At 37.4% G+C, this 16,851-nt stretch overlaps 1 protein-coding gene across 1 annotated transcript; it reads right to left on the minus strand.

Annotated features, from left to right (window-relative positions):
• Positions 1 to 1,222: 1,222 nt before the first annotated feature.
• Positions 1,223 to 12,378, minus strand: cspg5a (chondroitin sulfate proteoglycan 5a). Its single transcript, XM_016281656.1, has 2 exons — positions 11,864 to 12,378; positions 1,223 to 2,196 (listed from the first exon to the last, which is right to left on the minus strand). The coding sequence occupies exons 1-2, from the start codon at positions 11,958 to 11,960 to the stop codon at positions 1,235 to 1,237; spliced, it is 1,059 nt and encodes a 352-aa protein (XP_016137142.1). The 5' UTR covers positions 11,961 to 12,378; the 3' UTR covers positions 1,223 to 1,234.
• Positions 12,379 to 16,851: the final 4,473 nt, after the last annotated feature.

Consider the following 16,851-nt stretch of genomic DNA (forward strand, 5'->3'; position numbering starts at 1 on the left):
TGTTTGCTTATGCGAAAGCTGCCATCATCGTACTAGGATGACAGAATGCAGATTGGCTCCCCTTTAATTCATGTGTGTGAATTTGAATGGAATTGGCCATATCCCACAGGGAGTTGAATCGGAATGGCATTCTCAATTCAGTTCTGAACAGAACATAAGCCTGTTGCTAAGGTTCTCTGAATGTTTGCTATGCAGTTGCTAGGGTGTTTTGGATGATTGCGAAGTCGTCAGAAGAGCCCACCCTCAAGTACTCTGGTTGCTCGATATGGGTTGAGAACTTCAATGTAAGTCTATTGGATTTATCACCCATTTCATCATCCACTAGCCAAAAATCACAATTCTAATGACCTACATAAGTAATAGCACATCTATCCTAAACAAACCAAATGACAAGTATGAGCAGTATTAAAGGTGCAGTATGTAATAATGACAGTTAGTGGCTGAAGTGGGTACGGCACTCCAAATTCAAAATAATGGAAAGAGTTGGAAATAATGGAAATAGCTGTTTCTCCCATGCCCTCCTCAGAATCATTGCTCATATGGGTTGCCAGATTGATGACATGCAAGAGGAACGAGCACAATTGTCAATGGAAGGTGCCGAGCCTTACACTCTAAGTTGATTAGGTGATTTATCAACATTTTAATATGCCTCTGTTCATAAAGTTTTCTAGGGGGCTTTCACACTAACATGTTTGGTGCATACCCGGGTGACATCAGCGTTTGGTTAATGTGAATGCTGTTTTCTGAACTCGGGTATGTTTCGCAGGTGCCTAAAAAGGGTTGTCTGGGGTACGGTTCATGTGAACTCCGGTACGGTTTGCCTCTGATGTGAACGCAATTATTAGATGGATGCCGAGGCTTTTTAGGTTGGGTAGAATCAACGATCTTTGAGCCAGTTAGTTTTCTGGCTTCCATGACTACAATATGCCGTGTTGTCCACCAACTGGCAACCCGGGGTGTCGAAATACTATTGGGTAAATTGGCAGTGGGCGGAATCATGCAGACCAAAACAAAAACAGAAATTCCGACACGGAGCCCACATTTCAAAATAGAATAACTGGCTGTAGCATTGTTTTTTGGAGAAACAAGTATGTGAGCTTGATATTGAACCATGTTTCCTAAATATTTACAAACATATTATGGTATTTTTATGTTTTAGTACAGGCAAAAAATTACAAACAGCACCTTTTATAGTAATTCTTGCCATAGTGCATAACCTGTATCTTCTGAGCGCTTACCTGCAGAACATTTGGGTTCCTTCCATAACGTAGCACTGGCCCCCATTGAAGCAGTAGTTGGGCTGCAGGTCACATGGGGACTTGCAGGAGCCATTGGTGCGGACAAAGCCCTGCCGACACTCTGAGCCATTAACGGAGTCGACCACACCAGGAGGAGCACGGGGGCCTTCTCCCACAGTGGCTCCTTTGGGGAGCGTGAAAACGGGGTTGGAGGGCAATCGAGGAGGGAAGCGTTTGGAAGGAGGAGTAGTGGAGATGTCATCATCGTAAGAGTCAGTAGTGCTGCTGTAAGGGTAATCGTCGGTGGTGGGAGACACACTGTCGTCGTAGGGCGTCATGTAGTCATAATTTTCGGGCATGGACCAGGAGGTGGGGTCACGGCCCTGAAGCTCGTGTGTGGAAAGAGTCGGTCGGCCAAGGTTCGTGCGGCGGGATCCAGAGTCAAAGAAATCTACGGTGACGTCGGACGGGGAAGGGGAAGGGGGATGAGTTGGGGATGGGGTTGTGGGAGATGTCTCATGGTCGAGGTCAAACACAGTGGTCTCCATGTCTCCTTTAGCATCTTGCCAGGATGGTAGTGTAGGCACTTGCTGCCTCACTTCCTCTTCCGTTTCCTGTTCCTCTTCCTCCTCGAAGGAGATGACATGCTCCTTCACGAAGGAGGTATTGACAGGCAAGAGTTCAGTTTCTGCAGAGTCGAGGCTGTTATCTGGGCTTGCCAAAGTAGTTGTGGCTCCCTCACTGGAAGTTGGAGTTCCAGGAGTTGGCGAGAAGACCTCTTCCAGCATGCCACTACCTGCTTCTTCATCTCTAAACTTTCGTCCGGTGTGAGTCGGGTCTAAGGAGCTGGACAAGCTGGTGAACTGTGACACCTCCTCTATCTTCTCATCCCCGGTAGACAAGGAGGTCACATTAACAGCACTATCAACCTCAGTTTCATTTCCCACCACAGAGTTACCTGTTGAAAAGAGCAGATTACAGTTATGAGAACTCAACGAATCAATGAAAACCCTTGCATTCATTCAAAAAGCCACTGGTATTTAACTCTTTGCTATTTCCTTCTCAGTGGTAGGTTTCCCAATATCTTTAAAAAGTTTCTTTAGCAAGCCTTGAGATTAGGTGCAATTATTTTACTAATGTGTATGTTTCTCAAAGACAAGATTAGGGATTGTGACTAGATTCATAGTGGCTCCGGGGCAGGAGAGTTCAACCAAAATTAAAAAATTCTGTCATTAATTACTCGCACGCATGTCGTTTCAAACCCGTTAGACCTTCGTTCATCTTCGGAACACAAATTAAGATATTTTTGATGCAATCTGAGAGCTGTCTGACCCTGCATGGACAGCAATACAACTGAAATGTTCCCAAGGGATTCAACCGTCATTTTACGAAGCTACAAGAATACTTTTTGTGCGTAAAAGAAAAAAACAATGACTTTATTCAACAATTTGAGAGCATACGCTCTTTACGTCCAGCTAAATATTCTCCAAAATGACGCTACAGGGTGATGCGGAGGAGACGCGCACAAAAAGTATTCTTGTAGCTTCGTAAAATTACGGTTGAACCCCTGATGTCACATGGATTATTTTACAGATCTCCTTGCTATGTTTCTGGACTTGGGAACATTTCAGTTGTATTGCTGTCTATGCAGGGTCAGACAGCTCTCAGATTCCATCAAAAATACCTTAATTTGTGTTCCGAAGATGAACGAAGGTCTTACGGGTTTGAAACGACATGAGGGTGAGTAATTAATGACAGAATTTTCATTTTTGGGTGAACTATCCCTTTAAAAGACACACACCATATCTGACCACCAGAAAAGCCCATAAATTCTTTTGTCATCTTATCAGGTCTAATCCAACAACATTGTAATTTCATTAAAGTAATTATAGTGTTCATTATTTTACAGCCATAATGTGAACAGAATATTCAATGAGGGAAAAAAAAGTAAGGAGTTACTTGATTTTATCCATCGAGTTGACTGTGAAAAACACTATATGGCAGGTGGTTGAAAAATAACAGGGCTTGCATGCTGACAATAAAAAAAAGTATGTTCAGAGATGAGAATAAAATGACATTTTGAAATGACATCACTGCACTTGTGTTCAAAATACAACCTATGCTTCTGAAGCAAATGTATCATATTTGAAAGATTTGTACATGTTGTTATTGGAAACAAGTAAAAAACTGTTTTCTAACAACTAAAGTAATTTTTGCAGTGGATAGTTTACAAAGGAAGTTTCTTTTTCCTTTGGAATAACATAAACGAATGAATCATTCACAATAGGTCCAAAAATACTGCTAAAAGCATGGATACTGCCAATGAAGTAATGGTCAGCTAAAAAGATCTTCTCTTTCCGAACTAATACAGTATGGAAGCAGGTCTTTTTCTCAATGACTAACAGTCCCATAGCTTCAAGTGCAATTCATTATTATTATTACGTTCATTTTCATGAATTCAGTACATGACATTTAGCCACTGGGAAATATTTCTATGAACAGAGATTCCATAGTTGTGGACTAAAAGCTCAAAAATATTTTGTGGCTTCCACTACACAGGAAATTGTGTGCATTTCTGGAATGGCAATAGCACATTTTGTGAACAAGTATATGGGTTCAGATAACAGTGTATTTTAAAACACAGTGGATCTGTGATCCTGCTGTTCTATTGCACAGAGTAACAATCCAAACAAACTTACATGATAGTTTATCTTTCTTGAAGACCCTTGTTTCCAAAGATGGCGGATTTGCATTGATTCTCCTTTGCCATTATCCGCTCTAACAATGAAAAGTTTATTTACTTCTGTATTGCCAGGACATTTTTGTTCCAAGAGCATCTGTGTTTTTTACTTAAATCCAGTGACTAATAAAGAAATACATTTAGTATAGTCGGAGATATAACATGTGACAGTATAGACTAAGGTCTTTGGCACAGAGATGCTCCCCAGAAAAAAATGTTCCCAAAAATGGCCAGATGTGCATGGTCTGGATTTTATTAGTTGAGCGTGAATCACTAATGCAGTATTTATGTGACAAATCTGACGGAGATTAATTTGATATAACTCCTTTGTGGTAGCATTTGTCTTTGCATTCGTACAAGATTAACACGCCTTTCAAACACAGATGTCAAATCAATACTGAGGCAAAAACACCAAACACAAAACAACAAAGAGGAAACATATTCAAGCTTTGTACGTTTAGAACAGAAAAGAAAGCACATGAAATTGGATATTTAGAAACCTTAGGTTGTAATTGTAAAAAAAATAGTAATTGCCAAATATTTTTACAATTTAAAAGAACTGTTTTCTACTTTATTGTATGTATTTTAAAATGTAATTTACTACTGTGATGGCAAGGCTGAATTTTTAGCTGCCATTACTCTGGTCTTCAGTGTCACATGATCCTTCAGAAATTTGATTTGAAAAATGATTTTGAAAAAATTGATTTGAAAAACTAAAGGTACAACCATGTAAACACTATGTAGACAAATATCTTTAGCTTAAGTGCACAGAGTAAAAAAAAGAATCCTATGTTCATTTTAATACAAAATATAATGACTAATACAGGAAGACATGATCAATCTAAATAGAAATCAGATGTGTAATTAAAATTCATGATCTCTGTACGTTTAAAGAAAGTGTTTTACACCATTAACACAGCCAATGCAAAGTAATACATCTCTCACTTGAGTAGCAAAATCATATTTGCAGTTTAGTGTATCTGCTAAATTGTATAATGGTGTTTTAGTGTGACTAATATAGAGCAGCCAGTGATTAAATTTGGGATAAAAGCAAACAAACTGTGGTGTGGAAGATCTGAATTTGATAAGCGAGAACAGTTAATGCACAGCATCCTTCAATCATTTGCAAATGTGTGTCATGGATACTTGACGGTAACCTAATCAGAAACAGGATTTTCACAAACGCTTTTAGGTATCTCCTTTTCCTCTAACAGAATATGCCGAGCTGGTCAAACAGTTAAGAATATTTGTTTTGTAGAAGTAAGAACATTTGACACCAGCTGGAATGCTGGTTTTGCAGATTTTGTGGGTTAAATAGCCAGATCTGGGTCAGATCTTTACAGCCACGGCTTTATCAAAGATCTCCTGCCGTACTATTTAATGCTGTATCTGCTAAATTGTATAATGGTGTTTTAATGTGACTCATGTATAGAGCAGCAAGTGATTAAATTCGGGATAAAAACCAAACTGTGGTGTGGAAGGTCTGAATTTGATAAGTGAGAACAGTTAATGCACAGTGTCCTTCAATCATTTGCAAACATATGTCATGGATACCTGACGGTAACCTAATTAGGAGCAGGATTTTCACATATGCTGTCACATACGCCGAGTTGGTCAGACAGACAAGACTATTTGTTTTGTAAGAATAAAAACATTTGACACCAGCTGGAATGCTGGTTTTGCAGATTTTGTGGGTTAAATAGCCAGATCTGGGTCAGATCTTTACAGCCACGGCTTTATCAAAGATCTCCTGCCGTACTATTTAATGCTTCTCCCAGACGGGACGCAGTACAGAAGCAAGGAAACAGTGGCCCCAGGCAAAGCGGACACAACAGGCCCTTGTGTTTCCCCTTTTCTCTTAGATGGTCAAATCTTGTTACATAATACTCAGTTACCCCTTTTCTCTCAGGCACCCCAATGCAGCCCAGAGGGGAGGAGGTAATTTGGGGTTTGCCGCTTGTTTGGTGGCCAGGCTGGGAGGAATGATGGCCACGGGATCTTAGTTGCATGACTTTGGGGAGACGCCAAGCTCTTTGTTTGTGCAGCTCTGCAGACACTGAAGGGTGGAAAGTGAGCTTGTCTGTACCTCAGATGGTTTTCTGATGGCAGGCTGCCCGAGCAAAAACTGTGGGAGGTACAACTCAGAAAAACCCAACAGTTAAATTAAGCTGTTGGACCCAACAGCTTCATTTAACCTTTTTCTGTAATCTTCTATCATAATCGTAACTTATAATAGGTCTGTTGTAACATTGCAGTTTCTTTAAAGTCAACTTATTTCTAATTTACAATTAATGTGAAAAAAACTAGTGCTGGACCATCAAGATCCATTTTATCCACTGATTAACTGGATCATGGAAAGTGGTGGTTAGCAGAGATGGAAACTCGAGTCTGTCACTTGGACTCGAGTTGCACTTAAAGGGGTCATATGATGCTATTTTAAAGATCATTATTTTGTGTATTTGGTGTAACAGAATATGTTGACATGCTTTAATGTTAAAAAAACACATTATTTTTCAAATACTGTACATTATTGTAGGTCCTCTATGCCCCGCCTCTCTCAAACACGTCGTTTTCAACAAAGCCCCCTCCTTTGACAAGCGCAGTCTGCTCTGATTGGCCAGCTGAACCAGTGCATTGTGATTGGCCGAACACCACAAGCATGCGTCGGAAATGTAATGCCCCTTACCATAATCGTGAGCTTCAAGCTTTCAAAGTAAATATCAAGACAGTTAATAATGTCATTAGTTTTACCATCAGTTCAAGCCCGAAAGGGCAACAGAGTCGCGTGACAGACACCGGGATGATACAGTACACAAGCCGCGATTAAGACAGCTGATGTGCTATGATTTCTGACAGGCAGTTCACTCTCCTGTTCCCCTCACACACACACACACACACACAACGCGTTACTCTGCACTGCGCAAAACTCCGCATTTGAACAGTCAATAGCAAATACTTAAACTAGTAACAAAACATACTTACAGTCGCTGATTCAGAAGTGCCAGATTGTCATAGCAAAGTCGGAATTGACCCTTTTTTTTTTTTTAGAAATAGCCTTTGTGCACAGCCAGCCTTGTACTCTTCTAGGTTCAAAAAACTGTCGTCCATAAAATGCGTTGCACAAATTCGAACATCTGGGTTCATAAATAAAGACTTGGGACTTGACTTGGACTCATAAACAGCTGACTCGAGACTTGACTTGGACTTTTGACTCATGAGACTCGTAAAAAACGCAAGTCATTTGGTATGGGACTGGGAGTTTATATGAATGCATCTCTGAGGGGAACTGGCAGTCTTTAGAAAATTTTACATGGTATTTTCTTTTTATCTTGCCTCTGTATAATGCATATTAAAGTAGTGTTCACAACCGCAGCGCTGCTTTGTTTACAGCGGAAACCAAGGAAATTATGTTTAATTGCTGTTCAAGCACCACCTGCTGGCAGAGAGTGAATCTGCATTCTAATTCAGCCTGTCTGCTGTTTTGTTTCATGCAGATGTTTTATATAGAATATTTTCACAAAATTAAAGTCAGAACATTTAGTTTTTGCTTTAAATTTTGAAATTATACAATCCAATGTAGATTAAAAACTGCTCATGCTGCATGTATGGCAGCCTCTTTGTTAGGATTGTGTTGTGTTTAAAATACTGTGGTTGCCTCTAATTTTAAATTGAAAAAGAGCACAGACATTAGTTTGATTATATGAGATTTATTTAATTTGTGTTAGTCATTTGATTGATTGGGGTTTGTTTTAAAATTTCAATTTAGTTTTGTTGTTTGACATATTTCAATTTTACAAAGAAATGTGCAGCATTTTGTCTGAAAATTAATAAATGGACACCTTTTGATTTCTAATTTGTTTTACATTTTGTTAAAAGTATTTTTTTGAGAAAATCATATCGTGAAATCAGTATTTCAAAACCAATTTAGCCTCAATAACTAGCTGAAAGGACTGTTGCTAATAAATAGAACAAAGACTTGAGACTTGACTTGGACTTGGACCTCAGAGACTTGTGAACATGTCTGGTGGTTAGGCATAAATATGATTTTTTTTTTCCGGAATAAAATGGAATTAACAATAACATTTGGTTATTAAGTTTATTAAAAACAAATATAATAGTATAAATATACATTACTGTTTAAAAGTTTGGAGGCGGTAGAATTTTTTTAATGATCTTGAAAGTAGGTTCTTATGCCAAAGCAAGTCTTCCATGTCACATGATCCTTCAGAAATCATTCTGATATTCAGATTTTGTGCTCAAGAGACATTTATTATTATAATCAATGTTTAAAACAGTTGTGCTGATTAATATTTTTGTCAAAACAAAAATATAAAATTTTCAGAATTATTTCATGAATAGAAAGTTCAAAAGAGCAGCATTTATTTGAAGTAGAAATCTTTTGTAACATTATAAATGTTATTACTGTAATTTTTGATTAATTTAATGCATCCTTTTTGAATAAAAGTATTAATTTCTTTTTTTTTTAAATTATGTTACTGACCCTAAACTTTTAAACGGAAGTGTATATGTGTGAAATGCATTATGTGTTAATGAGGAATACTGGCCTTAACCTCTATGTCTAGCAGTACATCCAGGAGCTGATGCCAAATGTGCTTTATTTTTTATATCACTGAATGAAGCGCCTTAATCACGGCATCCCTCCAGAACTTTGCAATGACAAAAAACTTATATATGCAAAAAATAAAGATGGATAGGGAGCAAATTCAAAAAAAGCAACTCATCAGTGTTGTCAACACAAAAATGCCTCTATTCAACAGGCTTTTAAGAAATTCCATAGTTTGTAAAAACACAGGATTCCATCCCTCCATGGAATATTTTACCTTGACTAATTATGCAGAGGTATTAACAGTAAGATCTTTTGACCTTGAGACATAATCAGACAGCTGCCACGTCTCTTCACCTCCCGTTGCATAAATCTTTTCATTTCTATACTCAACAGGTGGTTGGATGGAGGAGGGATGTGTTGCCATGGGAACCAGCTTGCCCTCACTGTGCAGAGTGAATGCAATGATTGAGCTCAAATGTGCTGTGTGAAAAACCATCATCAAATTTATAAGTCCACATCATACAAATTCAAGTAAAAAATCAAATAAACCTGTGCCAAGCCTTCGACAAAAAATGAAAAAAAAATATATACAGCTGCTTAATTTTCTAGTATTTCTATACTCAACAGGTGGTTGGATGGAGGAGGGATGTGTTGCCATGGGAACCAGCTTGCCCTCACTGTGCAGAGTGAATGCAATGATTGAGCTCAAATGTGCTGTGTGAAAAACCATCATCAAATTTATAAGTCCACATCATACAAATTCAAGTAAAAAATCAAATAAACCTGTGCCAAGCCTTCGACAAAAAATGGAAAAAAAAATATACAGCTGCTTAATTTTCTAGCATCAACACAATCACTGATTTTTATTTTATAGCCTGTCATTTTTCTACTTTGAAAGGTTAATTAAATATTTATTAAATTAGATAAATTAGGGGTGGGGTGATCAGTTTCTGATGAAACCAAATGGCAGCAGCCCACATCAACACAGCACATCTTTATAATTCACTCCCTTTCCTCTGGTTGCATTAAATTCATTAATTAAAAGGCAATGAAGACCCAGTAAACTCCTGCCTTCAAAATATTGCTAAAACAAACGAATCTGATCACCAATAATGCCATTTTTCCTCCCCTTGTTCTTACTCTGAAAACAGACGGCAGTGACTTTCTTTGGCAGCAAAAGATTGTGAATGAATGCAAATCTGATTAAGCTCACCTAAAACCATCCAAAACATGCACGTTGTTGTTTTCAACTAGATTGCTACAGATCCAGCTGAAAAGACACGGCCCCTTTGCCTACAAATCCACCCAATTCATAATACACAAATGTATCCACAAAACAACCATATCTCGTGACAAAAAATGCACTATTTGTCACAACAAGACTTAATACTAAACTGCAACCTGTAATTTAAGAAGCTATATAAATGACATCATATTCCTGGAACAAAGAACGGAGAGGTTTAATTGCTGGTACTCAGGACTGCATTGAAATTTTAACTAAAACTGCACATCTTGCTCATTTGGGAATTATAGCCTAGATTCAGAATGGTGGATTCCATTTGTAGGGACTGACAGCAAACATTACCTCGATCGAGTGAGGGTTTCAGTGTTAGAGGATAAAGCATCTGGATATCCTCCTCTAAATCTCAAGGGAATTGAGATCAGAATTCAGTGTTCAATGCTTTGGATTGATGCACAGTAACAGCTGGCACATACATATTGATAAAACTACTATATTAATCATGCATGGATCATTGAATAAATAAAAATTATTGAAATCAAATTTTCATTTGTTGACATCAAAGCAGTTACTTTACATAATAAAAGAACATGATACATACATGATACAGCCTAAGCATTATGGTTTGATTGGAAAGACGTGGCAGGCAACACCTTTTTTCTCTACCAGCAGCAGAATCTCTCTGCACAGAAAATGGCAAGTGTGTCCATTGGACTCTTGAGACAATAAAAAGGCGATTCAGCAAATACAGATCAGAGCATTGAAAGCGAATACATTATCAAACCAGTTACTGGGACAAATCTAATTTTCCTGCAGGCTACACCTTGCCAGTAATGACCTAATGGATCGGAAAAGGCCGTCTATGATGACCAGTGGCACACTTCATCTACTCAAATTACCATTTAGTCAACAAAGCAATATAACAATTTCTTTATAAATTCTAAAAACAAACAAAAAAAAAAACATACATTGCATTGAGAGGGAGGAAGTGAACCGATCTAAAATCAAAAGCAAGTTCATGCATGAAGCTAACAAAGCGCATGGCCACCGGTGACATCATTTTTACCTGAATGAGACCAAGATCACACTGGCCACCATAACAGCAGCTGGTGTATAGCTGATGTAGTGCCGCTTTGGGAATCAAGTAAAATATTTCATAAACCCTAATTGTCATCCATTTTCATATTCCTATTAGCAGATTCAAGAAGACACCATATTTTCCCAATCCTGTTGCTAGGCGAAACTGAGCATCCAACTAGGTGGACAATGGACCTTCTAACCACCCATGTAGAATTATACAATAGATTTGAAGTGATGTCAAATCTAATCTGAATAAACAATTTACATAACGACAAGGCGCGTCAATGAGATAATCTCTAATGCTCAGTGATCTATAGGAATTTTAAACACACCCCTGGTCAAGGAAACCGTTGCTCCCATTGGGTTGGTCCTCCATCCTTTGGCAGTCTTTTAGAAGGAGGAGAACGACACAATCTCTGGAATAACCCAAGTGGCTAACCGTTACAACTATAAAGACATTCTTAATGCGTGCGTAAAATCAAACTACACACATAAACTGTGTAATTTGCCGCGCGATAATGTCTGAGCATAAATTATTTCGCGTTTTAATCCTGTCTTTGTGAGCCTCCATCATTGCCATAGTGACAACAGCTGCTCTGTAGAGTAATCACCGCACAGTAACTCTACACTACCACTACTACTACTGCATAAAACAGCCATATGGAATGAGGAATTTGTACATTATTTAAGGTCATTAATATAAAAAAAATGGTTGCAAATTGCTTGCAGATGTTTTCTGTGGTGTCCCTTCCTTTTAATTAATGATGTGCATTTTGGACAAAGCCCCAAATTTCCCAGTTCGACATTTAACCTACATTTCCACGGCGCTGGTCCAGGCACATCATCAGCAGCAGCAGCAGCAGCAGCAGCCGGCGCGCAGTCATGACTTACGCACAGCAAAACCCAGCAGCGGCTGCACTACTGACCGACATTCTCATTTTGTAATGCTGTTCTGTCTTAACTATCAGCTGATTTAATATGCATGTGAAAAATCTTACCATGTGCAAACAGCGGTGTCAAGAAGACAAGCAGAAGGACAGAGAGCATCGGCACGCTCCAGCATCTCAAACACGACCTCATCTCTTTTCGGTTCATGCTTGCGTGTAACTAAGAAATCTAGCAGAAGAAAAATTCTATAACCCTTTGGGAAACAAAAAGTGTTCAAGTCGAGAAGTAAATCCTAGATGTGTTTTGTCCGATCTGTTATATCGTATCTCCTCTGCGCGTCTCCATGTCCACTTCTTTTGTGAGGTGTCTTCACTGGTTGTATTTGTTTGCTTCTATTTTTTTCAATGCGATGGAATTTGTTCCTTTATGGTCCCATTGCCACAGACAAAATGCAAGTCGGTGCTCTTGCTAAGAAGCGGGAGGACGGACACAGAGGCGCTGCGCGGACACGGCCGAATCAATCGGGTTCTGAAACCAAACCGACGCGCGTCCACTTGGAGAGAAGCGATTCTAAGCGTTCTCACAGTATGAGAGGGGAAATGATTTCGGCTCCCACTGTCTCCCCACCCCCTCTTCTCCCCAACCCCTCCCCAAGTTCTTACTCCTTTCAATAATGTTCAACTACTGACAGACACAAACACAGCCCTCCATTGTACAAGCGCGATTTAGCTTTGCTCATCCAATGGGTTTTAACTTGGATAGATGGAAACGATGTGGATTTTGCTGCTTGTCTTTCATATTCAAGGCTTATTCAAAGCTCAGTTTTTAATATTCAAATATTAGCATACAGTTTGAAAAAAAAATACACAATTGTATATTGTTATTATTATTATTTGTGTAATTTAGAAAATTATCCAAAATATATAATTATATATCCTTATTTTTATTATTATTACAGTTATTATTTAACTGTTTGAATTTGAAAAACTAATCCACTATAAAAAAAAATAGTTGGCAATTATGTGGATTTTGCTGCTTGTGATTTAGTCTTTCATATTCAAATATGAGCATATATGTTGAATATGAAAGAAGAAAATATAACTATATTTTGTATTATTTTGTAAAACTACATATAATAATAATAATAATGGGAGTAGTGTTTATTTGAATATGAAAGAAGAAAATAAAATGACATAGTTTGTATTATATTTTAATGACATTATTATAATAATAACAATAATAATAATAGCAGTATTTTCTGTTTTAAGCAAATGTTCAGATAAGAAAGACTAAGCCACTCAGCCACATATGATAGATAGATAGATAGATAGATAGATAGATAGATAGATAGATAGATAGATAGATAGATAGATAGATAGATAGATAGATAGATAGATAGATAGATAGATAGATAGATAGAATTAGATAGGTAGTAGGTAGGTAGGTGCAGATTTCAATAATGAATTGAATCCAATTAAAAGTAGATAAAAGGCCAGAGGAGATGCATGTGTTATCTAGGGCTGTGATTGTTTACGGGTTGATGGTTTAAGGCGAGGAGAATGGGACAATAAAGCAGAGGAGGGGCAGGAGGCATGAGATACACTCCTCTGGCTGTGGTGATGAATGCATGAGGGCTGGAGGTGTCGGTGGGGGTCGGCAGCATTCTTCCACTAGCACCATTGAGAAAAACAAGAGACCAGCAACAGTCGGCTTACCAGTGCCTTGGGTTTGAGGTTTATGTGTGTGTGTTAATAGAGCTCATTTTGCCCAAGGTTGAAATTTCTCTCTTCTGTTTGGAAAAATAACTAATGCTATCAGCAAAAAAGGAAGAAGAACACAAAATTCATTGTATCATCAAGAAGTGACTGTCCCTCAGTAACATAATGGAAAAAATTAACCATAATGCCATCACTTTACACTGAAAGTTTAATCCAAACAATTCAGCTATCGCAAGTTTGATAAAGCAGTAGTTGTTCGATATGTTTATGAAAAAATAGCTCCTCTGTATGTTTCTTCTTATTGTATAGTGAAAAATAGTTCTGTCGTTTTCATTAAAATGGACATAAACGCAATGCATTTCAGCATGCAACAATGCCAGATCGCATTTTTTGGTCAGTTATGTCACTCTTTTCAAGAAAAGTACTTTAAAATCAACAGAAAGTTTCACCGGGTGGCTTTTCTTTTTTCTTTTTGCACTTCCTGAATCTACAGGGGTCATATACTGTATTACTGCATTAATATTTCAAACAGGATATATGATTTTCCTCTGGTCACTGAACAGTTAGTACGGCATTATTGTAGTGAGTTTTTGCAATAGTAATATAGAGACAGCAACAAAAAAACATTATAAATATATCTAAAATAAATGCAAATACACAAAACACTGCATTATATGATAAATTATTTTTAACACAATCCTAAATGATAACAGTCCATAAAAAGTCTCAAAAAACTGATATTCTCCCACTACGGACTCATTAACCCTGTCCTTACGCCTCCTTCTCCCCCCTACTGGTTCCCACACTGCTCTCTGAGCGCAAGATTTGGGTTTAGTGCCAAAAGGCTCAGCTTCAAAGGGGCTGTGGAAGTGAAGAGCTGGTGTACTGTGGCCTCCAACCAGCACTCTGACAATAATACAAATATAGAAGAGTATACATTTCTCCTATAGGTGCTGGGAGAGAATGCACTTGTTTGAATGCACTTGACTGAATTTATGCTTAGATCTTAAAATCCTTTTGATATATAAGGCTTATGCTTAAAGGGACAAAAAAGAAAATTCTTCATCATCATTTCAACATTTACTCACTCTCATGTCGTTCCAGACCCATATGACTTTCTTCTGTGGAAGAAAAAAGGAGAAATTCTGATGAATGTTCTGGTCACACTCTTCCATACACCTGAAGTAGATATTGACTTACTTTTGAGCTTTAATAAACATGAGTACTTTTTTCTCTGTTGTAAATAGCACTACACTTCTGAAGTTAAATATATAAATTAATTTTAGATTATATAAACACATATGTGACCCTGGACCACAAAACCAGTCATAAGGGTCAATTTCTCGAAATTGAGGTTTATACATCACCTGAAAGCTGAATAAATAAGCTTTCCATTGATGTATGGTTTGTTAGGATAGGACAATATTTGGCCGAGATACAACTATTTGAATATCTGGAATCTGAGGGTGCATAAAAATCTAAATACTGAGAAAATCGCCTTTAAAGTTGTTCAAATTAAGTTCTTAGCAATGCATATTACAAATCCAAAATTAAGTTTTGATATATTTACGGTAGGAAATTTACAAAATATATTTATGGAACATGATCTTTACTTAATATCCTAATGATTTTTTGGCATAAAAGAAAATCGATAATTTTGACCCATACAATGTTTTTTTGGCTGTTGCTAAAAATATACCCAAGCGACTTAAAGGGGTCATATGATGCGATTTAAATTTTTCCTTCTCTTTGGAGTGTTACAAGCTCTTGGTGCATAAAGAAGATCTGTAAAGTTGCAAAGACTAAAGTCTCAAATCCAAAGAGATATTCTTTATAAAAGTTGAGTCAACCACGCCTACCTAAACGGCTCGTTCTAACACACCTCCACATGTCTACGTCACTGTGTGGGAAGATTTGCATAAGGCCGCCCAAATGTTCATGCAAAGAAAGAAGGCGTAACTTTTATTCTCGCTGTAGTATTGTTGCCGCCGCCGCCATGTCGTGAAGGCGCTGTGTGTGTTTGTGTTCTGTTTATGGAGGACTGTTTCCTGATCCTGGTAGAGTATACTACAATGCCGGCTGTTCTGACTTACAGTTTGTAAGTACGCTTTTTATATTTAAAGAGTTTGCCACTGATGATTCAAACACAAGTTTTTTGGGCAGTGTAGAGTAACACTTGTTGTTTGTAATTTCTCCGATCACAAATGCAGACATGGTTTTATGTTTACGCGACGCGATGTAACGCAACGCGTAAAAAGACAGTATAAGTCATTATAATCAATAATTATGTCCCCACTGGATTCAACAAATGCCTCGTTTATAATGGGTTTTCATGTTTTTGTCTCTTCGCTCCGGCCGGACAGGGCATCACAATATGGTAAGGGGTGTAACATTTCCGTCACACGCTTGAGGTATTCGGCCAATCACAATGCACTGGATAGCTGGCCAATCAGAGTACACCTCACTTTTCAGACCGATGAGCTTTGTAAAAATCGACACGTTTCAGAAAGGCGGGCATAGAGGAGAAGCAATAATGTGCAGTATGTGGAAAATAATGTGTTTTTTGAACCTTAAACCGCATAAACACATTTCATTACACCAAATACACCAAATAATGTTCTTTTTAGCAGCATCATATGACCCCTTTAAGACTGGTTTTGTGGTCCAGGGTCACATATACAGTACATACATACATTCACACATGCACACAGATATGATTATAGAATGTTTAGATTTTAAATGTATAAAAAATTTAAAAAAATTATATATAACAGTAAAAATACACAGTTAAGTAGGAGTTTTAATTGTTTTTGAAAGAAGTCTCAGTAACACTTTAGTATAGGGACCAATTCTCACTATTAACTAGTTGCTTGTAATCATATCTATTATTAACATATTGGCTGTGGCATATACTGCCATATATTCTGCATAACCATATCCTACATGCCTAATCCTACCCAATACCCTAAACTTAAAAACTACCTTACTAACTATTAATAAGCAGCAAATTAGGAGTTTGAAGCAAAAGTCATATGTTTTGTTAATAGCGTGAATTGGACCTTAAAATAAAGTGTGACTGAAGTCTCTTGTACTCATAAAGGATGCATTTATTTGGAATAAAAAAATACAGTAAAACCAGTAATATTGTGAAATATTATTACAATTTAAAATGTTTTCTATTTCAATATATTTTAAACTATAATTTATTCCTGTGTTGGCATCCCATGATACTTCAGAAATGTATATTTTAATATGAATTCATTTTAAATTAATATTTTGGTGGAAACATGCATACATTTTCCAGGATTCACTGATAATTCTAAAGATCAAAAGAAAAGCATTTATTTAAAACAGAAATCTTTTTTAACATTCTAAATGTC

The sequence above is a fragment of the Sinocyclocheilus grahami genome, unplaced genomic scaffold (assembly GCF_001515645.1).
Source record: "Sinocyclocheilus grahami isolate Dianchi unplaced genomic scaffold, SAMN03320097.WGS_v1.1 scaffold9.1, whole genome shotgun sequence".
NCBI lineage: Eukaryota > Metazoa > Chordata > Actinopteri > Cypriniformes > Cyprinidae > Sinocyclocheilus > Sinocyclocheilus grahami.

Bases quoted from the DNA above. Each gene is read 5' to 3' on its own strand.
- cspg5a (XM_016281656.1), bottom strand. From the start codon at position 11,960: ATGAACCGAAAAGAGATGAGGTCGTGTTTGAGATGCTGGAGCGTGCCG. The intron at 2,197-11,863 runs GTAAGATTTTTC...TCTTTTCAACAG, and splicing joins GACACCGCTGTTTGCACATG to GTAACTCTGTGGTGGGAAAT.